Source organism: Eumetopias jubatus, unplaced genomic scaffold, assembly GCF_037043125.1.
Source record: "Eumetopias jubatus isolate StellerSeaLion01/CBP00866 unplaced genomic scaffold, mEumJub1_p1.0 scaffold_1, whole genome shotgun sequence".
NCBI classification, from domain to species: Eukaryota; Metazoa; Chordata; class Mammalia; order Carnivora; family Otariidae; genus Eumetopias; species Eumetopias jubatus.
Window position 1 is genome coordinate 198121038 of NW_028274807.1, and position 26163 is coordinate 198147200.

At 51.0% G+C, this 26163-nt stretch overlaps 3 protein-coding genes across 4 annotated transcripts in view; 1 reads left to right on the forward strand and 2 right to left on the reverse strand.

The window, feature by feature from the left end:
* DCAF1 (DDB1 and CUL4 associated factor 1) overlaps positions 1 to 12965 on the forward strand; it is a 68751-nt gene extending 55786 nt beyond the window's left edge. For both annotated transcript variants that reach the window (XM_028124293.1, XM_088028226.1), the window contains exons 23-24: positions 7536 to 7788; positions 12001 to 12965. In XM_028124293.1, the coding sequence (XP_027980094.1) occupies positions 7536 to 7788; positions 12001 to 12059 (312 nt within the window). In that variant the 3' untranslated portion in view covers positions 12060 to 12965. The remainder of the gene's footprint in view (positions 1 to 7535; positions 7789 to 12000) is intronic.
* A 3393-nt stretch (positions 12966 to 16358) lies between these two features.
* RBM15B (RNA binding motif protein 15B) lies at positions 16359 to 19448 on the reverse strand. The gene has a single exon (XM_028124294.2). It carries the CDS (start codon positions 19387 to 19389, stop codon positions 16714 to 16716), a length of 2676 nt encoding a protein of 891 aa, XP_027980095.2. The 5' UTR covers positions 19390 to 19448; the 3' UTR covers positions 16359 to 16713.
* A 2270-nt stretch (positions 19449 to 21718) lies between these two features.
* Positions 21719 to 25387, reverse strand: MANF (mesencephalic astrocyte derived neurotrophic factor). The gene is made up of 4 exons (XM_028124536.2): positions 25266 to 25387; positions 24433 to 24560; positions 23539 to 23680; positions 21719 to 22162 (listed from the first exon to the last, which is right to left on the reverse strand). Exons 1-4 carry the CDS (start codon positions 25348 to 25350, stop codon positions 21978 to 21980), a joined length of 540 nt encoding a protein of 179 aa, XP_027980337.1. The 5' UTR covers positions 25351 to 25387; the 3' UTR covers positions 21719 to 21977.
* Positions 25388 to 26163: the final 776 nt, after the last annotated feature.

Genomic DNA, 26163 nt, shown 5'->3' on the forward strand with positions numbered 1-26163 from the left:
GAATAGATCTAGAAGATGATGTTGTTGAGCTATTTGTCAGTATATTACAGTGGTACAGACCATCTCGTCCTCTATGGTTTCATTCATCACTACCCTTGTCACTTGTAGATCATTACCACATATCAGTTGTCTCAGGCTTCTTGGATGTTACATGTTGTACTGTAAATCTGAAGCAAAAATTGGGTTTAAGTTATTTATGAACACCATTATTCCTACCCTCCTATATCTTTGCAGTTTACAAGGGAATGGAAATAATAGTCTTGGGACTGTCACCTGTGGTCCAGTCCATGTGGTACCATTATCTTTGAGGAGGAGGTCAGGAAAAGAGAAGCTAGCATTGCCCTAGGGCTGCTATTTTTGGGGTTGGCCTCATTCTTTTTGCAGACATGAAGTGATGAAAGGTGAATTTTCTAATGGCTGGCTATGGAAGCAAGAGACAACCATAAAGGAACAACTTAAGAGAAAGGATTTCTTGATTCTTCTCCTGTGCTTCTGTTTAACTTTACTTTTGGAGAGGTTAAGAGAGAAAGAGATTAGAAATGGGTTGGGTACAGTAGTTCGGACTTCTGAGTCTGTGGTGCAGGAAGGAAAAAGAGAGACTTTCTTGTCACGGATAGCCAAAGTCGAGAGGGGCAGGCTCAGGAGGGCCCTAACGAGTGGCCCTAGGGCCCTGTCCATTGAAGAGCCTAAAAGCTTCTAGCTGGGAGGGGACTAGGTGTCTTTGTAGGCAATGTAGGTAAATTAGCATTGCTTCTGGATTTCAAGGCTTGTTTCATTACATACTGACAGCACTGTCCTTAGGGATTATCTGGTGCATTTTAAATTTAAAGGACCTCCTTAGAGAACTGGTTTTATTCTTAAGCCCTTGGCATTTTGATTTTGATTTTTTTTTTTAAAGATTTTATTTGAGAGAGAGAGAATGAGAGAGAGAGAAAGCACATGAGGGGAGGGTCAGAGGGAGAAGCAGACTCCCCGCCGAGCAGGGAGCCCGATGCGGGACTCGATCCCGGGACTCCAGGATCATGACCTGAGCCAAAGGCAGCCGCCCAACCGAGCCACCCAGGCGCCCACTGATTTTGATTTTGAGGTGTTTTAGGGGATATGCCATATCTATCTAAGCACATTTCCTTTGTATCCTGAATTCTGTTGATTCACATGTCCTCCTGGAATCTTGCAGTAGTGTTTTGCAGCATTTACTATCTCCATTAGATTTCTCTCTTCCCTGTGCCAGCTTGATTTTATTTTTAACTCACTTTCCTTTGTGTGCTTCACCTAATTTTAAAATTAGAGATTTAGTTTTCTTACAAGTCATTTGCCTTTCAAAGTTTTGTCCTAGTCTATATATCTGCCCTCAGGTCTTCTCAGATGTCCCAGGTGTGACTTACGTGGCTCAGGGATGCCAGCACCTGTGACTGACACCTTTGAATTTGCCTTTTCACCTTAGCAGAATAAAATTAGGAGTATGAATGGTCAGCTGCCACCTGATAAAATGGTCCAGCATAAAGTGCCTATATAAGTATTTTTTTATTTAAAAAGCTTTATTAAGATATAATTTACATACCACAAAAATGGTTGTCTTTTGCCCTTATGTGTCAGTAAGTTTGGAGATTAATAAGGGATGAATGGAATCAATATATTGTTGAATGAAGACATAGATGATGTATTTGACATCCATAAATATTTGGTTCCTAAGGTTGCTAGTCCACCAGCCTTTCAGGCATTTGATGAAAGCAGAGATAAACCAGTCACTTATCAAAGCTTATATCCATTGGAATTTTGGTATCTGTGTTGTTTTTTTACAAATTAATTCAGTCAACTTTGATGTTGGCTTTTAGGAAAATTATAAAACCTAAGATTAGTAATTGTCATTGTTCCTAGATTTTGAAAAGGCAATACATTTCAACTAATTATAGTTAACCTTAAATTAAAAAAGCAAAAACAAGGGAATAATGCTGTCTTTTCTCCACTCCATTTTGGAATCTGGGACGCACTGTGTGCTGTGCTTCCTGTGTGTTCTCCACTGCCTAGAAGCGGATGGTAAGAGTCTTTACTGATTACACACCTGCTGTAAGCCTGGTCATTGATTCCTGAAAGGCCTTTTTCTCCCCCCTAAATTTTTAAAATGTCTGTTAGATTCTGTCCATGAGGAGAAAAATACAAATGTTTATGACTCTGAAATGAGCCTTTTAATGATTGTTAACACCAGGAACAAGTGTCAGAAGGAGAAGCAGGAGTTTACCTATAATAAACATGTTGAATGAACTGTCAAGAGAGTATGCTCAGGTTATATTTATTTTTAATTAATTTATTTTTAAGATTTTATTTATTTGAGAGAGAGCACAAGCGGGGGGGGGGGGGGCAGCAGGGAGAGGGAGAAGCAAGCCCCTGCGGAGCAGGGAGCCCTCTGTGGGGCTTGAACCCAGGACCCTGGGATCATGACCTGAGCTGAAGGCAGACGCTCAACTGAGGCATCCCTAGGTTCAGGTTTTGATTACATTTTTATAAAGCTATCATAGTTTTTAGATTAACTGTTCTTAAAGTATGACCAGAGATTTGTTTTTCCAAGAGGTTGGTTGTATTTTTGAAGGTAATATAGACTAAAAGCTATTTCTCTTGAAAATGAGACATGTATTCAAGAAGAATTTTGAATGGTCTAGAAACAGATGCTGCACTAATTAAAAAAATCAAATTATTTAAGTCATAGAGAACAAGACAGTTGGATGTAGCAGAGAAGGTCAGTGGAATACCTGGTATTACCTTTTTGGTTCTGTCACTGGGAGTCTGTGGATAGAGGGTATATTACAGAAAAGGAGAACTTTAGAACCAGAAGGTACTCAGAGGACATCTTGTGCAGAGGTTTTTCATTAGGGGTGTACTTCACAGTTCCTGGGCAAACTTACCAAATCCACCTGTGTGAGCTTCACTTAGAAAGGTTGGTTCTGTTCAGCCTGGACCCTGGGAGTGGTTTAGGAATATGTATTTTGGAAAACTTTTTCCCAGGTGCTTCTGATGATCACATCTGAATAGGAGCCACTGATTGAATTAAATCACCTCTTTAACAAGACATTGAGATTCACAGAAGTTGGCATTAGAGAGATGTCCAGCAAATAGTACTTCCGTTGTAATTCTGGAACATGGGCAGTGTTGATGGAGCTCCTGGGGTTTTGGATCTGGGAATGGATAAGACCATAGAGAGCTGGAGAGACTGGAGATGAGCAAGAGAAGGGAGAAGGCATTCAGTGAGTGTAATGAGAGTGGATAGGAGGGAGTCCTGGGGACCCAACATTTGTGGGAAACAGTAGTCAACTGGATATGAGGCCATAGGAGTGGGGAAATGAAAGATGTTTGAGATTTTCACCTGGGAGAAGTATAGAAAAGGTACTGGCTTTAAAGGTGCTTTGAGTTCAGTTTTAGAATTAAGAGATTTTAAGTTTCTGTGGTACGAATGGGTAGAGTCGTCTGAGAGTTCAAAGATTTAGAAATTTGTGGAAACATGAAGGCAGAAATTAAAGTTGTAGGAACCTCTGTGCTAAGGAGATCTGCAAGAGACCAGGTACAGATGAGCCCAGTGTGGAGGCCAGGATTGTTGTCGGTCACCATAGAGAAGCCCCCGGTTGGCCACCCAGGCCTTCCTGTTCCTTTAGGAAGGTGGTGGTCATTGTAACAGGAACAACAAACTTTTGTTGAACACTTTGTATATGCGAGATACTTTCCAAAGAGATTATATACATACATGCATACACGTTCCCCCCACTCCCCTTCAAATGCTAACAACAACCCTATGAGGCAAAGTAAATCATGCCAAAGTCGGTTACTGCATCAGTAGAGTTCAGTGGCAGCAGCCTGGCTCCAGAGCAAACACCATTAATCGCTGCCCTGTGGAATAGTGTGGGCAAAAGCCAGACTGTCCAGTGTTGGAGGAAGAGAGAGTGAGGGAATAAGTGAGCAAGTGGTGGCGGGGTACCTGGAAGCTGGGAATAGGGTTTATCTGGAAGCAATGTGGAGCCTGTGTGGATGGAGGAAGTGGTGGTTAGGTTTGGGCAACCTGGCCCTCCTCAGAGAAGATGAGAAGCCAGTGGAGAGAAGTGTGAAGGTGGATGTGGGGGTGAGGTGGGTGACTGTGGTAATGAGATCCAGAGAGGACTGCCACTCAGAGAATGAGTGGAAGGTTGGCTTCCTAGTCAGACCAGGGTTAAGTCAGGTTTAGATGTGGAGATGGGACCAGAGGGCAGCTGAGGGAGCTCATACCAGTTGACTTCTCTGTATAGGAGGGGAGTGGGTTGATAATCAGCAGGGGTTTGGGGTTTTGGACAGCCATGAAATTAACAGTGGAATTGAGAAGAGTTTGGGTATTCTTCCTGTAGGAAAATTTATTAGTTCAAAACATCCTGGCCCTGAGTCCCTCTGATTCTGTTTCCAAGGCCTTAAAGTTGTAGAGAATTTTTAAAACACCACATTCCTAGATCTAAAACCTTACCCAAATGTTGTTGAAGATGATTCTGGATTTTAGCAAGATTTTTTTTCATTAATAATTTTTAGTTTCTTTTCTTTTGTGTTTTTTTTTTTTTTAAACTACTTTTGACCACTCCTTAAATCTTTAGATATGAAAGAGAGGGGCTCATGTTACCAATCAGGTACTTAAACCAGCCGAGAATGCTCCTAAAATTACTTCCTGGACCCTCTTTTGGTTTCAGCTACAGAATTAGATTCTACAGTATTTTGTTTTCTCTTTCTTTTCTTTCTCTTTCTTTCTTTCTTTCTTTCTTTCTTTCTTTTTCTTTCTTTCTTTCTTTCTTTCTTTCTTTCTTTCTTTCTTTCTTTCTTTCTTTCTTTCTTTCTTTCTTTCTTTTCTCTTTCTTTTTCTTTCTTTCTTCTTTCCTTCCTTCCTTCCTTCCTTTTCTTTCTCCTTCCTTCCTTCCTTCGTCTTGCTTCCTTTCTTGTCTTTCTGCCTTCCTTCCTTCCTTTCTCTTTCTCCCCCCCCCCCCCTTTTTTTTAAGATTTTATTTATCTGAGGGAGAGATCACTAGTGGAGGGGGGGGCAGAGGGAGAGGGGGAAGCGGACTCCTCTCCACTGAGCCTGGAGCCTGATGCAGGGCTTGATCCCAGGACCCTGAGATCATGACCTGAGCTGAAACCAAGAGTTGGGTGCTTAACCTACTGAGCCACCCAGGCGCCCCAGATTGTACAGTATTTTGGACAGATCTTGTGAGCCTGTTTCGTGATTCAGGTTTCAGATTTAAAATTTAGAAAGTGAGTTTATGGCCATATCCATGTGTAACAAAATACATGTTAAACCGGCGTTGGTCATTAACCATAGAGTTTAAATGATGGAGTGATGTATTTTACTTGAGATTCAGGTAGAGCCTCCCCTTCCTACTCATTTCCCTTGTCTTGTCATGGTCACAGAAGTCCTCATGGCCTTCTGGGATGAATATCAGACCCTGATTTACCTATTTTTCTAGGATTGCTTTTGATTCAGGAGCTTTTTTGCATTTCTCCTGGATCAGCTAGGCTTTGATGTTTTTAGAAATGAAAAAGAATGGTCTTCCTAAATTTGCTGGCTAATAGATGCCTGTTTGAACCATGTAACTGTTTACATACTCAGCTGTGGACCTTTAAAAGTTATGGGACATTGAAAATTCATGTAAATTGCCCAGGTTCACATGCCATGTAATTGGCAGAGCTAGGATTCTAACCCAGGCGTGTTTGATCCCAAAACCTGGGCATATTCTCCTGTGCCACTCTTTAAATAATGCCAAATGTGCATATCAGTAACTATGCATTAATTTCAGAATTAAAAATAAAGTTATGCCATTTTCAATTTTAAATATTGTCCCATAGAGGCTTAAGAAACACAGAGCTTTGGATACTTTTTTCTTTAATGTACTCATTTTTAACTGTGGTACTTTATTAATGGATTAGAACTAATTTTGGTCAAGGCCATAAAAATATGCGTGGAAAAAAGAGGTAAAAATTGTAATCTGGTAAGCACTTTGGATTATTTCCCTGAATTTTGACCCTTCTCCCTTTTGCCAGCATTTGTATGAGCTGATATGCTTACAGGGGCTAAGGAGCTTGTCTGTGTCTCAGTTTGTCATTATTGCCTCCAAGCACTCTCAACGCCTTTCCAGTAGGTGAATGCATAGTAGCCGTCTGTGTGGAGGAGATAACGTGGCCTAAGCTGTGGAACAGTGGCCTCAGGCTGTCATGTGTTTTCGTATACAAGCACGTGCAAGCTCTGGTCTAGACAGTACACACATTTGTACATGCCTTAGGTTTACTGGGTAAAGGGGTTAGTCTTTCCCATATAGCTGCCAGAAATTGTTGAAAAGTCTGAAGTCAAACAGCATATCAAAAAGTCTAGGGTGGTTCCAGAATTATCAAAAGTCTATAAAGCATGGCTACTCTACTGCGTAGCCTAGTTTATATTATAGCTGATGAACACTAGTGGCCAAAAAAGCACAAAATTTGGATTTTAAGTGATTGGCATGAAGCAACACTTTAAAAATGTGTTTTTTTTTTTCTGTGTATGTTGGGCTTATTCTTTCTTGACTTTCATTAGGCTGATAAATGAATTTTATATATTATTGTTGCAGGAGTTAGAGTCCTTTTGCTGCTGGCAAGGTTGACAGTTGATGTTTGAGCAGAAGGATAAATGAATGATGGTCACATTTACTTGGGAACACCTGTTATCCTTATCAAAACAGAGGTGTCTTTGTTTCCTTTCAAGCAGGAAAGGACACAACTTGGATTCTAGCACAAAGTTGAAATCTGTGGCAGAGGCTAGAATGTATCCTTTATAAAGCCCAGGGTACCCAGAACCAGTATTTCATTAGTTTTCTGGTAGTTTTCCTGACTTTGGAAAGATCTCTTAAGAATGGAGGGAAGGACAGTTTCTCTAGCACTTTTTGTGGGTTTTTGTGTGTGGCTTGTAACAGAAGATGTAGGTATCTTTTATGTTCTGTATTGCAAAGTCAGTTTTGGTGGACAGTTAGATGATCACTGGATTCTTAAGATAGCACTGTTAGAGGTTTACCCACCTCCTTGGTTATAAGATCAAGGGTAAGACCTTGAACGGCTTCGGAGCTGACTCAGCAGCCGTGTTCTTTCTCTGTCTTGTTAAAGCGTTGCTTTTTAGATTCCAGTAGGAGCTTTTGTCCAGTGACCCAGCTGACTTCACTTGGTTTGGTTGATGCAGGAGAGAGAGGAGTTCCCTTGGTTTTTTAGTTATTTAGGAACCTAGAATGTCGATGGCTGAGACCTCTGTGAATGAATTGTGTGTTTTCTTGGATAAGGGCTGTGTGCCCAGTAATGCCTTTGTGGAGTGAAGACTCATCCTTGTCTGAGAGGTGCTTTGAGTATCTTGGGGAACATGTGTGTGGCTGTCTTTGTCTTCATTAGATTACCTAGATGACCACTCTTTTTAGTGACAGTTTCCTCCCCTGTCCTTTGGGAAGAAGGGAAAGACTTCCCATGTGGCCCACATGGGTTAGGCCTCTGTGTTTTTCCTAACGGGCCTCATGCTCTCTTACCAGGAAGAGGAAGAACAGGAGGAAGAAGATGACGATGAAGATGACGACGACACTGATGACCTAGATGAGCTGGACACTGACCAGTTGCTGGAGGCGGAGTTGGAGGAGGATGACAACAACGAGAACGCGGGAGAGGATGGGGACAATGACTTTTCTCCCTCCGACGAGGAGCTCGCAAACCTTCTAGAGGAGGGAGAGGATGGGGAGGATGAAGACTCTGATGCAGACGAGGAAGTGGAACTGATCCTGGGGGACAGTAAGTCTAGGGCCGACCCTGAGGCTGAGCCTTGGCACCCGGGGGAGGTCCCTTCCCCGCACTCTGCCGGCAAGCGAGCCCCACCAGTTCTGTGCCCTGTATCTGTAGATTCATCACTGGCCCCTTGAGGAAAAGCAGTTTCACATCTCTGATCTTGTCCTCTTTCACCAGACTGTGTTACTAAAAGGCTGTTACCTCGTCTTTAAAATAGAGGTTGGCAAACTTTCTCTGTAAAGGTTGGACAGCTAAATATTTTTCACTTTGTGGGCCATATGGGGTCTCTTGCAGCTCCTCAGCTTTGCTGTGACAGTGTCAAAGCAGCCAGAGACCAGGTGTAAATTAATGATCGTGGCTGTGTTTTAGAAGTAAAACTTTACTTAGAAAAATGTGTGGTGGGCTTGGTTTGGCCCATGGGCTGTAGTTTGTTGACTCCTGCTTTGAAGGATTAGCCTTAGAATGGAAGGCCAAAGGGTGGTTCTTCCTGAGGGGCGGAGCCAGACTTGGCAGCTGCTTCTGGGGTGCTGTGCCTGCTCCTTTCTACAGTTACAAAGTAAAAGCCCTCTTGTGGAGGAGTCTTTTCCTGTGTGCTCTTGCCTAAGCCCTCTTACAGGCCAGGCGACAAATGTTTCTCTTTGGCTTGTTTGGTCTTCCTCGCCCCCTCTAAGTTATGAAGTACAAGCTCCAATTTTTCTAGTAATTTCCCTTTTGGACAGGTTTCTGAAGTCAGGTTTTCTCCTGACCGTGCTAATGAATCCTGAATAAACCAGTTACTAGTTCTAAGAGTCTCTTAGCTCTGCAGTTATATTCTGCCCACTTCAAGAGGATCTGTCCAGCAGCATCACTGTGACGTATGTCACTGTTGACAGACGTCTGCTTGCTGTGGTCCTGGTTCTTGTGCTACCCTGGCTAAATGATGGGGAGTCATCCCTGAGATACCCAGCCATTTTCATGTAGCCAGTCAGGCCAGTATGCTCACAACTATGGCAGGTATGATGCCTAACATGGGAGCCACTAACCACATGTGGCCATTAAAATGTAAATGAAAAATTCATGTCATTTCCTGCCCACATTTGAAGTATTTGGTAGCTGTGTGTGGTTACCATATTGTACAGCACAGATACAGAACATTTACATGAAATTCATTTACAGGAAATTCTGTGTGCCGGCCTAGGCCCAACTTATGCCAAGCCTCTTCATAGTAGCTGCTTGGTTTTTATAATCATTGGTGTCTGGTGGTGGGAGGGGGAATGTGCATGTACATGTGTGTGTGTGGTCGCGGAGCTTGGGTGATAGTACGTATTTAAGCCTATGTATAAAAGATTCTATTTCACAGTGACCCAAATCCATTTTCTTTGGGATAAATCTTAGATGTGCTTCTATCCCTCCAATTAAAGGCAGGATTGTCTTAGGGGAGACATTTTCTTACATAAGTCCTCTTGCCAAAGTTGTATATAGAGGAAGCTGTGTAGGGGCCGTGCCTTCTATGTTGTCATCTGCTGCTTACCAATTTCCATACTTGGAGGTTGAGGTGATTCACTGGAGGAGGACTGGCCTTGTCCCTAGCCATGGTCAGAGAGCCAGGAAAGGGATTAAAGGGCGAGGCACACATGACAGTATCAAGAGTAAAGGGGCAGTTTTTACTGACCTTTTTGTCATCTGTGAATAGGGCCATGTTGGGTACAAGTTCTGTTTCCTTCCAAGTAACAAGGGAGGCCAGGAGGGCTACTGGTGCTGGTACCCTGCTATGAGAGTAGCACCAACTTTTTTTTTTTAAGCACTAACTTTTTTATTCTTAATTTGAATATAAAGCCACTAAATTTGTATTTGGCCTGTAAAATTACTGCCTCCTTTACTTGTTTAGGAAATTCTTTTAGGCCTTAGAGGTACTGGAAAAACCTTTATTCTGTTAGCAACGAGATAACACTTTATTTTGGTAGGAATATTTATGATGTGAAAATGCCATAATAGTTGACAACTTGAGGACTTTTCAGCTTGGGCTCTAGAACTGAGGTGGTGATGTGGAGGAGGCATGGGTGGCATGTCCTGCATCGCTGTTTGAGAGAGGCCTCCAGGAGCGTACAGCAGAGCAGGCTGAGGGGCTGTTCTCTGTACCCTTGGTTTGCTGGTATTTTGCTTCAGTAATCATCTAGAGCATTCGCTCTTAACCTTTCTGAGCTTATGGAGCCTTTTACGATGTGATGAGAGTCACTGAGACTGTAGAAAAACCACACCCCTGTGCCCCCCCATAACTTTGTGAGGCCCCGATCCCATAGAGACCCAGTGATTGGTTTCAGATGCAGAACCCCAACCCTAGGAAGAGAAAACACCTTGACTCTGAAGTCTTGTGTGTGTTCTCTGGTCCAGTCAGTTCTCCCTCCCCCAAAAGCCTGTATGTTGTAGAGCAAGAGCTTAAACATTGTGGGGATTGATTATTTACATCTAGACTTCCTTTGCCTCAAAGGGCTCAGGAGAGGTCCTGACCAGGGTCTGGGATTGGGTCTCTTCAACACTTGAAGATACGAAAAGGCTGAGGAAAGGAGAGCAGAGGAGCCCTGGGACCACCAAGAGGGAGTCTGTGCCCAGGCCCTTAAGGTTCTCTCAAACACTGCGCCCGACAGTTATTTGTGTAAAGAAGATCGTGTCCCCGCCCTCTCCTAGCTGCACTTACACTCTGTACGTGTGATGCAGAGTGGTTAACACTCTTAGCAGCTGCACAGCTGGTGGCCCGGTCTCAGGCAGGTGGTCTGGCATTGTGAATCCTAGATTGCAGGAGCCCTGGGGGAGTCTCTGGAGGTCTGCCACGGCTGAGGACGCTGTGTTGTGCCGGCCTACCTGTTGGCGGTTCCTTCTGGAGGTCTTGCAGCAAGGAATCTGACCAGGCTGTTCAGCTCAGCTTGTCAGGTGTTTGTTCTCCCCGCTCCTCACCAGTAGTCCGGCTACGCTTGTGCCCTCTTAGACCCAGGAGCAGTTTTTTTCCAGACATCTCTCTTGTTTACGTTCAGGACTTTGTTGTATCACAGCCATGTGTTCGTTGATTTTCCTTTATCCACTTCCGTTTTCTTCGTAAAGGAAATTGTAGTGAATGACAGAAGGTTTGGGAACATGGGTTGTTCTTGCTTCAGCTTTCCTGAGAGTCGATTGTCAGGTGTCTGGGAAAGGCTGATGGGGAATGCTATGGAGCCATTGGTGTCTCTGTCTGCATGGGAAGTCCACAGCCCGGGGGCTCACAGTCTGTCTGCTCACTTCCCTGGAGACCTTGTTAAAATGGTTTCACAGCTTCCTGAGCTGTAGTCAAAGGGGGCACCAAGGCCTTTCCCTTACCTTCACTCAGAGCGAATACTAGAGTCCTTAGGAGCTAGGTAACTATGTTTCTCTCCAGTTGGACATGATGTATCTCATTTTGAAGGGTCTTTTGCCTTGTTTCACTCCTCAGTGGATCCTTCCAGAGGTGTTAGTTAATGTGGTCTGTTCACTGCCTGAGAAGGCAGATGGTCCAGTGGAGGTCTCCTCCTGTGCCAGAGACATGGTGCTACCCTTCCAGGATGTTCTAGCTGCTCCCTGCTGGCCTACGGCCTTGAGTTTCTAGGTACTCATTCTCTGGTATTACCACATGCTGGCCTGTACCTTTTTGGGAACTTGTTCCCTGCTGATTATATTCAGAGGAAAGAATCCTTGGTTGACAGTCTCTACCTTTATGGGGTTTTCTGATAAGAGAGTTGTTGAGTTTAAAAGAAATCTCATTCTTGCTTGGGCTCAGCCTGCCTTTTTAGTGGCCCTGGGTGTGTGTGGGGGGCGGGGGGGGGGGCGGTCAGGCAGGCCTGTGCGCCTGTCCTGGAAGGACATAAGGCCATAGGACTGCGGAGGCTCACTCATTTCTCCCTCAGCCCTGCCCTTTTTGCAGCCATTTAGAAGTTTCAGAGGGTTTGCCCTGTCCTTTCAGGGCCCCCCAGTCAGGAAGAACCTCTCGAAGGCAGAGAGCATTGCATCCAGGCCCTGTGAAAGGTGCAGGAACAGGTCCCAGGGGTGGTCACTGTTGCCAACAAGTATATTCTCCAGAGCCAGCTCCAAGGAGTTAATTGATGTGTTTTCTTCTTTCTGGAAACTGGTAATTAACTTTGCTTAGGTATAAATGTATGTGTATAAAGGTGCTTCCTTCCTGAAAGCTTCCTCTAAGTCTGGTGCGTAATCTAGTCTCTCCCTCTTCCCTTTCAGCGGATAGCTCTGACAACTCTGATTTGGAAGATGACATCATCTTATCTCTGAATGAGTGAGGAGCCATCACCGTGTGCAAGACATTCCTGACAGGCGAGAAACTGAGTCAGATGAATTGAGAACACCTTCCTTTCCCTTTCTCCCAGGGCTATCTTTTAAGGAACTGCATGCCCTGCATTCAGAGGATTATGGCTTAGAGAGCCTCACTGGAATCTGAGGGTCCTTCTAAAACAATAACAACCACAAAAAAGACAACAGGGGTTAGGCCCTATTCTGCTTCCCCCTTCTCCTAGGATGGACAGCTCTTTCCTCAAGGGGAAAAAAACATGTCTCTGGGGTTATTTCACAATATATTTTCTTTGTATAACGTTCTTTACTTAAAGAACAAATAGTTTTTTATAAAATTTAAAAAGAAAAAAAAAAAACAAACCAGGCATTTATAACTGAGGGTATGAACTTATATCCACCAGGTCTCTTGTCCCAGCACCTCATTTTCTATGGAAGAAAATGATGTCTAAAGAACAATATGGAGGCATTTTTACATACGTATTTAAATGAAAAGGAAAATCGTGGTTTCTTAAATTGATAAGGATTAAGAATATTTTATTATAAATATAATATATGATTTTTTAACCTGTTCTGTTGCCTCATATGCTGTCAGGTTAAGTTGTTTTCCTTCTTGCCAGAGGTGGGGAGGAAGGCAGTGCTTATTTGCTGAGTAAATGCCTAGATTCACCCACCTTCATGGTTTGGGGGCAGCAAGGTCATTGTGGATATTGGTTTTGTGGAGTTGAGGGAACTTAGGATATAAGTTCACTCCCTCTATTTTTCTTTGTGATTCAGTTTTTCAAAAAATTTTTTTTCTTCCTTCTCCCCAATGTGGAAATTACAAATCAAAGGCCTTTTTCTTTAATGTAAAGTGTATTTATTTAAAAAAAAAATACAAAATAAACTACAAGTCTGTCTTTGTTTGTTTATGGCCTTTCCCTGTTCTCTTTTACCAAAGTGCGGTGGTCCCTTTCCCTGCAACTCTAGCCAGCCAGTAGAGAAGACGCCTTCCGAGAGAGGCAGTCCAGGATGGTGGTGAGACTCATTCTGCCCAAATAAAGCACTCTGGGGAGAAAAGTAGCTTAGTCACAGTGTCTAACCTTGGTCTGTGCCCGAGAACCACGCTGGGGTGGTGGAGGCGGTGTTTGGGCATTGTGTGCTGTGGACACATCTCTCTGTCCCAGGTTCTGACTTAAGAAGGCAGCTCTGCAGTACAGATTTGGTGGAGCTGGGAAGTTTCAGAGGAACATGCTGGCAGAGTTAAGGAGCGGCCACCTCTATAGTTAGTTGGGTGACCGTCATTACTGTTTCCTCAAGGGAGAGTTAATAGGGCACCAGAGCTGTTCTTCACTTTTGGCATTTTGGGGCAGCAGGGGCTTGGGCAGGCCAGGTGTAAAGATAGGGCTCAGGCCTCCAAAATCAGCCTGTGGTTGGTGGAACTGGGGTACTGCCAGGGAAAGTGCCACATGCTCTGACCTTTTCACTTAACCCACCTCACCCTGCTTTCCTCCCACAATAAATAGGAAACCACAGTTTCTTCCTTTGAGTTGCCCCAATAACAGCTTCTCGGTTTCTATTATGTAGGTATCAGATAGCTAGAGACTTTTCTCCCTTTGCCGAGAGAAGAGGGGACAGATGTGGTTGTGAAGTAAACAAGACAAGATGGCTAAAACTCACCAGGGGCTGGGAAAGCCCTGCTGGGCTCTGGAGCACCATCCAGTTGATCACACACACTGAGGCGGGCCTGTGTCACACGTACCTCTTGGTCCTTTAGAGAGCAGAGCTCTCAGCCCTTACGTTGCTTCATGCCTCACACCTAACCAGTGGAGTAGCCTTGACTGCTGGTGCTGGATGCATCAAGAGGAAACAGGTTAAAAGTCAACGAAAACACCCTTCTCGTCAGGAACTCTGCTGAGCCGCTGGCCATCTCCCTCAACTCTGCCGGCAGCTCTTGGGAGGGCCTGCAGGTCTCGGGGGTGGAGATGGGGACCTCCGACAGGGAAGCAGAGTTGTGGTTGACTTGACAACACGCCCTGAGAGGCTAAGGAGACATCAGCCCTCTTTCTTACTATACCAGGGCTTAAGATATGAGTCACTTAGAAGAAACACGTACAATACTAGCAAACCAACAGTGAGGCAAAATTTGCCTCAGATTGTTTTTTGTTTTGCCTTTAAGCGACACCTCAGACACGACCCGAACCCCCAGGTGGAGGCTCTGGACACCTGCAGTTAAGTTGTTCTCTCTCTGGGACAGTCTGAAATCAATCGGTGCCTTGACCACCTGACCTGCTAGGTCTGAGAGTTCACAGAACCTGCTTTGTCTTAGAGCCAAAGGAAGGAAGTGCTTGAGAAGAGGGTCAAAGAAGAGGCGCGGGAGGAGAGTCACAGCGGGTGGGCTCTGGTTCTTTTTGGGGCTATCCCTGAAGAGTAGACAAAGCAAGGGTTGAAATGTCTTCTCTAACCAGATTTCCTAGCAGGTTTACATCTGGGAATGCTGCTGGGTGGTGCACGATTCTGGGTTCTGGGCACCCACTCTATGAAGAACAGCCCAGAGAAATTTTGAACTTCATGGGGCAAGGCAACTCTGGCCTGTGTGTGACCCAGGCATTTCTCGAACTGCAGGGAGCCCTGCATTGTGCCTTCAAGACACCCCTACCTCATTTGATCTGAACAAGTAAGGCCCACTCCTGCTTCCGGCAGTACGAGCTACCCTGGAATGGCGGAGCTGTCGTCAGCTGAGTCCCCCACAGACGTGCTCAGACACCTGGCAGTTGTGGCCACAGCTCAAGTACAAACAGGCAAATAAACGCACTTAACACTTCCTTTGTGCATGTTTTCTGTTGTGAACGTGCTTGTTCTCATGAGCACGCGCTGTGGCCCGGTGAGCAGTATCTCCCCAGGCACCTTCCCCTGTTCATTTTAAATCTCCGAGGTCTCAAAAAGCCACCTCTTTCCCTGCGGAGGCAAGTATCCTCCAGGCAGTCCACACTGAGCTTCCTCCTCTACCTCAAAGCATCCCAGCTGTCACCTGTGTTCCCTTGCATGGGCTGGGGTTGTGGCCAGGAGGGTGGCGTGGCCACCAGAACCTGGAGTTCCTGGCCAGTTGGCTCATTTCTCTTACTGAGGCTGCTGTTGTCCCTCAGCTCTTTTGGGACATCCAGACTGCCACACACACACTGAAGAGTAGTATATCTGGCCTGTGTTCTCTGGTGACAACTGCTGTGTGACTGGGTTCCCTCCCCAGTCCCCGATGGTGCTGGCTTCATTTGCCCTCTGATCTCATTAGAGACCAGGGAGGACAACATTTTACTCTTTCAAGCCATCTTTCCCTCCCAGCCGGAGGGTGCCTGCACATCCCTCCCCAGCTGGGCTTGAATGGCTCTGACTAGCATTGCCCCAGCGCCTTGGCACCTGTGACTTCATTTCCCCACAGAAGCACCTTTCTCCCAGTGGCCCCACCTCAGCAGCAGGGCAGGAGGCCACGGCACACGCTCACCTCACACCTGGGAAACAGGTACGTCAGTTAAGAGCATCTTCCTACTCTACCGTGCTCCCTTGCCGTGTTGCAAAAATTCTTCAGGGGTTCAGTGTCCTTCCCCCAAAAAGCTCTAGTGACTGGGCAGAGCCCCCCACCCACTGATACATTAGCCCCCAAACAAGGAAGAACCAGAATTTACAAACGCTGGGTACATTTCAAGAATGAACCAAAAGAAGCTCCTTCCCACCACCCTCCATTCTGGCATTTGGCTTCCGGTGTCCCTGGGAGTCTGAGGCAGCAGCTCTGCCTCCAGCCGGGTGTTCCCGGGCTGCCACAACAGCCACATTAAGGCTGAATAAGAGCGGGAGCCTGCGTCGATCTGGGACCCCGAGACCCTGTGGCATCCATACTGTACTTGTCTTCCCCATGACAAGACCACACAACTGCTAAAGACTACCTGCTTGCAAAAGGCCTCAAGATTAGGCGTGTTGTCCAACAGTTACAGCTCAAGCAGATGAACACACACGTTCAGGGCAGGAAAACGAAAACTCCGAAACCACCAAAGCTGCTGGCTATGGAGCTTAGGCTCAGGGCTCTGCTCAGGCAGGCAAGGGAGGGTCCAGAGGCAAACTGAACTTGCTGTCAGCCAAGGCTAAAAACAAATGTGAACGTAGTCCTGACTGGGCCCAAAGAGCTGAGAGACTGAGAGCCACCAACACGGCAGGATTCTGAGCTATACCCGGGCTGGGAAGTTGACAGAGCACTTGCATGCGTGTAGTGGGGAAGTCTTCCATTTACTGAGGAAAAATTTGATTAAACCAGGAGAACAGGATTAAAAATCCATCCTCTGACAAAGGCTTTACTGACAACTTTCCATACAGTTAGTCAAAAAATAAAAAAATACAGAACACAGCAGACAGTATCTCGTACACTAGAAATCAACGTGACAGGAGTCCCTTTTCTCATTGCTGTTAAAACAAAAGACAAAAAACAAAAACAAAACACAACCCTAAAATCTAAGAACTTAGTTTTGGTGGGGGGTCGGGACTCTGGTCCCCCATTAAATGAATCAAAATAACCCAGCAGAGAATTCAAACCAAGGGGGTAGGATGTGGGGAGGAGGTGGTGGTCAGATTTTAAAATAACTGCTTTTGTGACACAAATGCGGAGCTGGAAACAGGCTTGGGCTAGGCAGTGTCTCTTACTATAACTATCACCATGTGTTCTTCTTCTAGCTTGCCCAATGTCCTCAGTGCGGACTGGAGGTACTGCTGTGAAAAGTCGCAGGGCGGGAAGGCATAGAGCATGCCCGTGCTGTCTCTGCCCTTGGACCCACCCACCGGCAGGCTGATCACCCCCGCCGCCTGCTTCTGTTTCAAGTAGGAGACCAGGTTCCTGAGAAGCCGCCTCTGTAGGCCTGGCTCCACCGCGGGCATCCCCTCAGTGCCAGGCCCGCTGGGGGTCGCCTGGGTGGCTAGGAGCACCGCATAGCCATTGGGGCTCCCCTGCTTGATCCGCCGCGTGACCTCGTCGAGCTTGGGCTGGTCCAGTCGCAGACGCTGGGCGATCTTCAGCTGGGTCAGCTTGCTCCCAGAAGTGTGGTCTTTGAGGAGGCCCGTGATAACCCCCTGGTCCCCCTCTAGGATGTGCATAGATGTTGGGAAGCAGCTGTTTTTCAACACTAGGAGCCCATTCCAACCCAGCTGCAGCGTCTGGGCATACTCAGAAAGATTCTTGAGCTTTTTGGTCTCGTGTTTTGGCTCTTCCAGAGGCTTGGGCTCAGCCTCAGCGGTCCGATGATTGCGCTCGCTCTCTCGTGTCTTCTTCCCGTGGGAAGAGTCGGGAGCCTCATGGTGGTGGTGGTGGCTCCGCTCCTCAGCCCCATGTCTGCTGTTGCTGAGGGAGTTGCTGCTGGACTCCTTGGGCCCGTCACTGGAGTGGTTCTCCTTACGGCTTCGCTCAGGAGTGCGGTCAGAGCCCCGGTCCACCTGCTGCCCACCACCCTTGGTCCTGCTCCGTTCCTCGTAAGGGGAGTGAGTTGTCCTCCCGCGCTCACTGGAAAGGCTCCTCCGCTTCCGCCTCTCCTCCCAGGGCTTGGGCAGGCCCCGGTCCCCATCTCCCCAGCGCTCCCCACTCCGGCTGCGCACGGACCGGCTGTAGCCCTCCAGGCTGTTTCGGCGGTCAGAGCTTTTACTAGGGCTGGTCCAGTCCCCTTCCAAAAAGGTCCGGTCTCGGTCTGAGTACAGGAGGTGTGGGGGGGTCCTATCCCGCACCCGTAGGTCTGCATCCAGGTTTCGGTGCCGAGTATACCCGTCGGGGAGCAGCTCATAATGCACAGGGAGGGGTGAGGGCTGGTACTGCTGGGGATACCGAGTCTCCTCTGCTTTGGCAAAATCCACGCGCAGCCTCCGGTCTGGACCACCCAAGGGAAAGCCCCTCATTTTTGCACAGGCGGCCTGAGCTGCATCCAAGCTCTCGTACTGGATGTAGGCAAAGCTATCTCCCTTGACGTGATCAATGGTCCGAATGCTCCCAAAGCGGTCAAACTCCCGGGCCAGAGCGGCCAGTGAGGTGTTAGGTCCCAGGCCGCCCACCCAGAGGCGAGTGGTGGGGTTGGCCTTGCCGTAGCCTATCTTAATGGGGTTTCGACCAATCACCCGGCCCGACATGGCCACCTTAGCCCTGTGGGCCATGTCTAGGTTCTGGAACTTGAGGAAGGCATACGCACCACCCTGGCCACGGGCAGGCCTCTTGATGACCACCTCCTCAATGATGCCGTACTTCTCAAAGGCCCGCCGCAACTCCACCTCAGATACGCTGTGGTCCAGGTTCCCGATGAACAGGTTGCGCGTGGCCCGCTGGTCGTCCTCAGGCATCAGGTCCTCCTCGCACACGGCGGGGTAGCCGTAGGGGCGCCCGCGGTCGTCGTACAGCCCGTAGTAGTCCAGGGCCCGCTCCCGGGATAGCCCCACCGCGGCGGCCGCGGCAGCATCCAGGGCAAAGGCTGCCGCAGCGTGGCGGGCGCGGGGCTCCCGCAGCGGCGGGGCGGCTACTGGGGACAGCGAGCGCTGCTTGTACTGGTAGCCGCCATGCAAGGGAAGGTAGCCGAGCGGGTCCGCGGGCGCGGGCGGCCCCGGGGGCGGCGTGGAGGCGGCAGCGCTGCTACTGCTGCTTCGCCGGCTGCTCCCGCCGCCGCCGCCGCCGCGCAGGTACACGGGCTCCACCTTGAGCGGCCGGTCGTAGAGCAGCAGCTGGCGGGCCAGGGCGTGCTGGCGGGCCTCGCGTGCGTCCTGCGGGTGCCGGAAGTTCACGTAGGCCACGCGGCCCAGCTCTGGCGTGTGCGACAGGCGCAGGCTGATCTCGCCGAAGCGCTTGAACTGGTGGAAGAGCCGGTCCTCGAGGTGCTCGGCGGGCAGCGCGGGGCTCAGGCTGCTGATGAGCAGCGTCTTGTACTCGGGCGCGGCCGCCGACGAGCCGGGACCCGCGGGCTCGGCCCCGGGCGGCGGCGGAGGTGGTGGCAGCGGAGACGCGCGGGGTGAAGCACCTGAAGCGCCTGGGTCCCCGGAGGCCTTGCCGCCGCGTCCCCCGCCGCCGGCGCCCGAGCCCGAGGAGCGGCCGCTGCTCGCACGGTGATTTGCGTCCCCGGCGCCGCGGCCGTCGCGATGCCCACCCCCGCCGCCCCCGCTACCGCGGGGTTTGTCACGGGCCCGCGCTGGAACGGGATGCTTGGCGCCGCCCGAGGCCTTGTGCGCCGCCCGCCGCCCGCCCGCCTCCGCCTCCCGTTCGCGCTCCCGCGGCCGCTTGGCCGACGATGACGAGCCGCGCCCGCTCGGGCTCGAGTCTCGCTCGCTCTGCCTCTTCATGGCGCCGGCGCGGCGGGCGGGCGGGCGGCCCGCAGGCCCCTCACAGCGGCGGCGGCGGCGGCCGAGGAGGCAGCGCCCCCGGCGCCGCCATCTTGGACAAAAGGACTCGGCGCGGCGGTGGCAGCGGGGCGGGGCGGGAGCGGCGCCCAGGGGCTGGGCATCGCGTTATCAGGCTGCGCCGGACTATCACGTGACTCCGCAGCGGGCGGGGCGAGAGCCGCGCCGGGCGTACGTCATCTGAATGCGCCGCCCCCGTGTCACGTGATCTCGGGGCGGGCACGCGAGAGCCGCCCGACAGTGAGCTCTGACGCCACCGCGCGGCCAAGGGGCCGGGCTACGCGGAGATCGGGGACCTCGCGAGAGCACTGTGCCCGACCCCAGCGGGCTGCAGGCCCTAGGCCTCCCGCTTCCGGCTCGGGGGTCCGCGTTGCGTGGAATGGGAGTGGCAGCGTCTGTGGGCACCGGGCTCCCTGGTCTGGTCTTGACCCAGCGCGGTCTCTTTACGTGGCATCTCCCCAATCCCCACCACAGCATCTCCCGACTGTGGTCCGGGATCGACAGGCGCGAGAACCTAAGCACGCCGCTCCCTAGGCCCCTTCTAGGACCCACGCCCCACAAAGCAGACATCCTCCGCGTTCTGGTAGCACCTGCAGCGGTCCCCAGAAAGGCCGCGACGACCATGGGCTATGAATGCAAAAGGCGAGGCCCGTTTGGGTTCAGGCAGAGAGAAACCCGAGCCAACAACCTACCTGCCCGTTTACTGAGTGGGAATAGGCTCCCTGGCGCCACGGGGTCCACCCTCTGCTGCGGCCTCCCGAGCAGATAGTGGGCTGCAAGGGCAGGACCACGGAGCCAAGGGCGAAGAGAAGGCAAACCCAGTAGTTAACCACAGCTTGCCACGCTTACCTCTTGCTGACTAGTGCTCTTCTATCCACCTCCGGGGCCAGGACTTCTCCAGAGGTGAGGTGCGGGGAGAATCCTGCCCAGGTGCCCAAGCCCCCTTGGGAAGGTTTCATTCTCCAGAGAGCTGCTGGACGCATCGCAAAAACTGACTCAGCTTCTGCAAGGAAACCGTGGGGGTGGGGAAGAGCCTACCAGTTCCTTCTCCCACAATCAATAAATAAAGCACCTCCTGGAGCAGCTGAGGCAGGTGCAAGGGGAAAGCTCTTATAAGAAACACCGGTAACGTTGCCTGATCTGAACTCCACTTCCAGAATGAGTTAACCCTTTGTAGATCACCTTAGGGGTCAGCCCTGCAGCGGTAGTGGTTGGTTTTCCCTGTGCCTGTGTTCAATGTGGCCTGTAGGCCACGGCCATTCACCTCCTAAGACTTCTGTCTTCAGCTGTGGATTTTCCCAGCACTTGTTCAGGGCTCAGGACACTGCACTTTGTCAGATCTTAATAGCCCACCTAATTCCCCCAAACAAGGAGGTCTTGGCCTGAGAAGTAGCTCAACCTTCTTGCTTCCCTCCTAGAAACAAGGTATGGAAGATGTGCTGGCTGTTGTTAGTGGATGCCACAGCAGGTGGTAACAAGGCCTATGGAGGCAAACTGAATTTAGCAGCATAAACGATGTGATCTGAAGTCTTCCTTGGAAAGCACTGCTTTAGTCCTTCCCTTCAGGTGGTCTCGGCAGGCCCAGGAAGCAGAGGGGTCTCCACCAAGTCACAGCTCATGCTGACAACTGGGCTTCCCAAAGCCAACCCCGGAGAGGAACTGAAAAACCAGACTCGGGACGAGAGACTTCATCAGTTGGACTTATCTTGGGTAAACAGGGCAAAAGGCAGCCTCTCACTGACTTTGTATAAACCAACGCCTGCAAATCTTACAAAACCCCAATTAGGCATCAGAAGCTTGGGACTGACACCAGGCCACAAACTCAGATGACCAAGTAGATGGCCAGATCTGGACAGTGGTTGGTGGAGGTAGCCAGGCCAAGAGCATGTTTAGAAATGTGATGGTACTGAACACTGGCAGTTACTGAGGTCATCCTCCCAGAAGGCCACACTAAATCAACCCTCCGTCCTGCTCAGGCACAGCCCCGATAAATCCCCTCCCTCGTACACCAGATCCAACCCCCCCACCCCGTGCCCTGCAAGACGCTGCACAGCCTCCGGCTCCTCTCCTGTGACTTCCACTTGAAGTCTCCTCAGGGTGGCGCATCAGGCGCAGCCACGTCCTGGGCTCGCCTCCACTCCTGCACCAGCCCCCCTCCCCACACGCCTCAGCCCGTGTCCTGCCCTGGCATCTCCAGCCCTGGTCGCCGAGGGACAGATGTGAAGATATCAGTTCTTTGTGAATTGGAAAGCATAAACTGGTGGGATCTTCATTAGGGTTGAAATACAGCTAGAAATTTTCTTCCTTTAATAAAAAATTCCCAGACACACTTTAAAGTCCTAGAGTAAACCAGCAACAGAACAAAGTGAATCCCCCCCAAGGGGGGGGCTGGAGAGCCAGCATCATCAGGAAAGCTCCAGGCTTCACACCTGACATTGTCAGGAGCCCGCCTAAAAAATAAATTACAAAAAGGCTGTGGGGAGGAGGCAGGTGAGCTGCTTTCCCCTCAGGTGCAGCAGGGGTCCGGCAGACTACAAGTCAGTCCGTGAACTGGCTGCCTTGGGAGCATATTTAGGCATCAGTTCATTAATCTTCCGGATGTAGTCGGACTTCTCCGCACAGCCTTTGCACGTCTCCCCCCAGTCGTCCAGGATCTTCTTGAGCTCTTTCACTCGGAGCTTCTTCAGGTCCACTGTGCTCAGGTCGATCTGCTTGTCTGGAGGAGAGAGCAGGGAGAGCTGGTGGGAGTGGCCACAGACCCCCTCCCCCGCCCCCAGTCCCAGGATGGGTCACCCCTGCACAGCGTCCCCAACCCTTAAAACAAGCAGTCCTACTGGTCGGAGGGGGACAGACATTTCCAGACACCTGCGGTGCGTGTCAGTGCCCACCGCCCCGACCTGTGGGAACTGGGCCCAGGCCCCTTCACCAGAAGGCCGGTCTCACCCTGGCGGCGTCCACCCAGGCAAGCAGTGCTGCCCGGCCCGGGACGGAGGCCATCTGGTTCTTACAGGACAAACCTCACAGGAGAAATGAGGTTCCCACTCCCCCAGGTGCCCTGACAACTAGTCACTCACTGTAGAGTGACAGCTCCAGGGTGACAGAACAGACAGATCTCCTAGCTCCAATTTCCCAACACAGACCCTGGTCAGGAGCTTACTCCCCGTGGCCACTCGTGAGCACAGAGAGACCAGGAGCCAACCGCACCTGTCCCAGGTCCCTCTCGGGAGACTAGGCATCCTTGACACAAGTGGGCAAACACGGGCCCTTGGACACTCGAGTCACAATAAAATATGTCGGTGTTGTTTAAATTTTATAGACAAGGACAACTATTTCTGGTCCTGACATGGAGGACCTGGCCTGCTTTTCTCCTGTTCGATAAAAGGGATGCCGCAGGCGCCTGGACCGGCCTGCCTGTCTGCTGAAGGCATTTCCCTTCAAAATAAGAAAGATCGCTGGGCCTTCAGCAGGACGAGCCTATTAAACCCAAGTCAGGCCACATCCCTTCTCCGCTCAAAAACCCATGTTCCCAGGGGCTGGGTGGTTCAGTTGGTTAAGCGTCTTGACTCTTGATTTTGGCTCAGGTCATGATCTCAGGGTCGTGGGACTGAGCCCTGCATCGGGCTCTGTGCTCAGTGGGGCACCTGCTCGACATTCTCCCTCTGCCCCCGACACTCTTCCTCTAAAATAAATAAATCTTTAAAAAAAAAAACTCTCTGCGGTCCCTCCACAAACCAAAACCAAAACCAAACCATGTTCCCAACTTCACTCAGACTGAAGACCTGACGCCAAATCTTCACCAACCTGCAGGGCCCTCTGTGACCCGTGCACCCATCATCCCCGGCCTATCCCCTCTGCCTGCAGTGCTCCCATTAGCTCCGCTTGGCCCATCTTCTACCGCCTTCAAAGTCTGCTGAATGCCACCTCCTCCGTGAGGCCTCTTCTGCCAGATCCGTACCCCCCCGACCCCTCACTCGGCACCACCGGCCCTGCTGCCGAACGCACTCGCCATGGCTCTCGTTTCTCCCCCGCCTCCCCCAGCTAGCATGCCTGAGGGCAGAAGCTCCGTGGTGGGTAAGGCCTGGCCACACTCACCATACTTCAGCTCACAGATCTGGCTGTCCTTCTTCTTGAGCTTCTCACAGACCTTCTCCACAGGGATGTGGTGGGCCAGGGGCTTGGACACCTCGTTGATGATTTTAGTGGCAGCGTCCTCTGTGGCCCCGATGTAGTAGCACTGCAGCGAGAGAGGACAATGGCCTTCAGGCGGTTCCACTTGAGAGCCTTCTCCTCCGCAACACACTGACAGCTCAAAACCTCTCCCTCTGGCAGGGCCTCCTGTTCCCACGCCCTGCCTGTACGGGCAGTCAGATTCGGTCAGTCTAAACCCCGGGCTCTTATTACATGCTCGGTCCCAGAGCTGACTGCCTCCAAATAAGTTTACGAGTTACCAGGATTCAGACCTTTAAACAGAGACAAACAAACCAGCGACTGCCAGGGAAATTAAAGCTACAAAGTCCTCATTTCATTAGGGCTCTTGTCCTCAATTCGGCCCTAGCCCATCCTGTGCCCACTTTGTTGTCTTCTTATGTCCTTGCACATGGCCTCCTCTGCGCTCACAATGGCTGGTCCCTCTGCCTGGGATGCTCTTCCCCGCCCCCCTCCCCCCCCAAACAATGATGACTCTTACTCAGAGAGATTCTTGACTATTCTGCCTAAATCAGCGCCCACCCTCTCTGCCAGAGCACCATAGTCATTTTCTCCAGGACACTCATCCCATGGCATCATTTGCCTGACTTATTTCTCCCCACTGATCCTCCCAGTGCCCAGCACACAGTAGTTGCTTAATCAATACTAACATGAGAAAAAAACATCCTAACTGCAGGATGCATGAAAGCACTCGCGTCCCACACCAGCATACTGACACAACAGTGCACCTCCTGAACGCAAGTGGGCAGGGCCAGCCACGGAGGGGAACAGACTACTCACCAGCCGATTCTCTTTGCCTCTTGCTTCCTGGCAGAATTTTATAAGTTCTTTTTCAATAGAGGATGGTGAAAATGTGACATCTCTGTCTTTGAGGTCCTGATAAAATCTTCCCAGATAAGAGATACAGACTGGAAAAGAGAGGAAAAGGAGATGCTCAGCAATCACCAAGTTGCACCCCAGTCCACCAGGAAGGAACTCCGTCAGCAATTTTAATAGGAGACACGGAGGTGAGTTTTTCCATCACCGGGGTTTCTCGGGTACCCACAGGCCGAACCCAGCTGCAGGTTGCTGGGGTCCCCTGGTACACCCAAGGGCACGCGGGGAACGAGCATCACCCAATGACCCACACACGGCTCCTCCCTGCTCCTTCCACAAAGTTTAAGCCGAGACTGAACACGTGTCCTTGAGATGGACTCACTGTGACCTCATAAGAGGCCAAACCGGAGAGAGAAGACAAAAACGATCCAAATGCTTCTCATTTCCAAATACAACACCGAACCCCGAGGTGCGGCTTCGCAAGCCCACTGGACCTGGCGCGGTGCTCACAGCCGGCCCTAGGGGCTCCCGACCTGAGCCAGGGAGAGCCTCTGCCCAGAGGTGGGAAAGGACAAAAACTCCGCCGTTATCTCAATGTCAAGACAAGTTTTTTGTACGATCTAGTCCCAACTTTTTCTTGTCGGACCAGTTTCCTAGCCGGCGTCTGCCCCTCCTCGGGCGGACCCCGCTGGGACCGGCCGCCGCCCCCTCCTGTTCCAGCCTCGGCCTCTCGGCGGATCGGTGTTCAGCGCCGCCGCCAGGCCGGCCTTGGCGAGCGGACCCCGGCCCCGCCGCACCTTCGCAGTCGCCCGGCCGCAGGGTCCGGCCGCCCGGCAGCACGCTCAGAGCCAGCGCCACCGCCAGCCCGTGCGTGGCCCACATCCTCCACCGCCTCCTCCGCCGCCGCCGCCGCCGCCGCCCGACTGAACCGCGCCTGCGGTGCGGCGCTTCCTCCAGGTCCCGGCCGCGCGCCGTAGTTCCCCATTGGCGGGCTGCCCCCGCGCCCTCCCACACGCCGCGCTCGTATTGGTCCACGCGCCTCGGAGCCCAGACGGTCAGCTCCACGCTGCCCTTCCCTATTGGCTGGTAGCGTCGCCCGCCCTTGGTCCTAGACAGTTGTCGGCCGCTGATTGAACCAGGGCGTCCGGCAGGAAGCGGCCGCGGGGGTGGCGGAAGCGGCCTGGGCCGCCATCTTGAGTAGGGGCAGCGGCGGTGCCTGAAGCCGGAAGCTTCGCACAGGAGTGGGATTCGGCCGCAGTCTCGCGCGTGCTGAATTATCCCGAGTACCCCTTGCTGTGGGCCCCACGCCGGCCCGATAAACCCCGCAGACTTCCCCTCCCGGGGTCCCGACTCGTGGCGCAGGCCAGCGGCCCTGGAGTCAGCCGCGGCCCAGAGGGCAGGCTCCGGGGAAGTTTCTTTCCTTTTCATTTTTTCAAACGATCCCGTGGGTGGGGGACCTCGGCTTTGGGGAGCGCCCGCGAAGCCTGATGACCAGGTCCGAAGGTCCGCATTAGGCCGGAGGCCGCCTTGTTCGGGCTGACTGGACACCGGCCGGGGTGGACAGACGCTGGGCTGGAGGACTTCCCATGGGAAGGGCTCCCCCCCCCCCTCCGAGCTGCCGTCCTAGGCCCCAGGGAAGCGCCTGGCCCGGTTAGGCGCTGTGGCTGTGCGATCCGAGCCGGCCCGCCTCGTTGG

Excerpts from the sequence above, each read along its gene's own strand:
- RBM15B (XM_028124294.2), bottom strand. The coding sequence starts at position 19,389 with ATGAAGAGGCAGAGCGAGCGAGACTCGAGCCCGAGCGGGCGCGGCTCG.
- MANF (XM_028124536.2), bottom strand. The coding sequence starts at position 25,350 with ATGTGGGCCACGCACGGGCTGGCGGTGGCGCTGGCTCTGAGCGTGCTG. Across the intron at positions 24,561-25,265 it reads GCGGCCGGGCGACTGCGAAG|TCTGTATCTCTTATCTGGGA; the intron begins GTGCGGCGGGGC and ends TCTCTTTTCCAG. Across the intron at positions 23,681-24,432 it reads GAGGCAAAGAGAATCGGCTG|TGCTACTACATCGGGGCCAC; the intron begins GTGAGTAGTCTG and ends CTCTCGCTGCAG.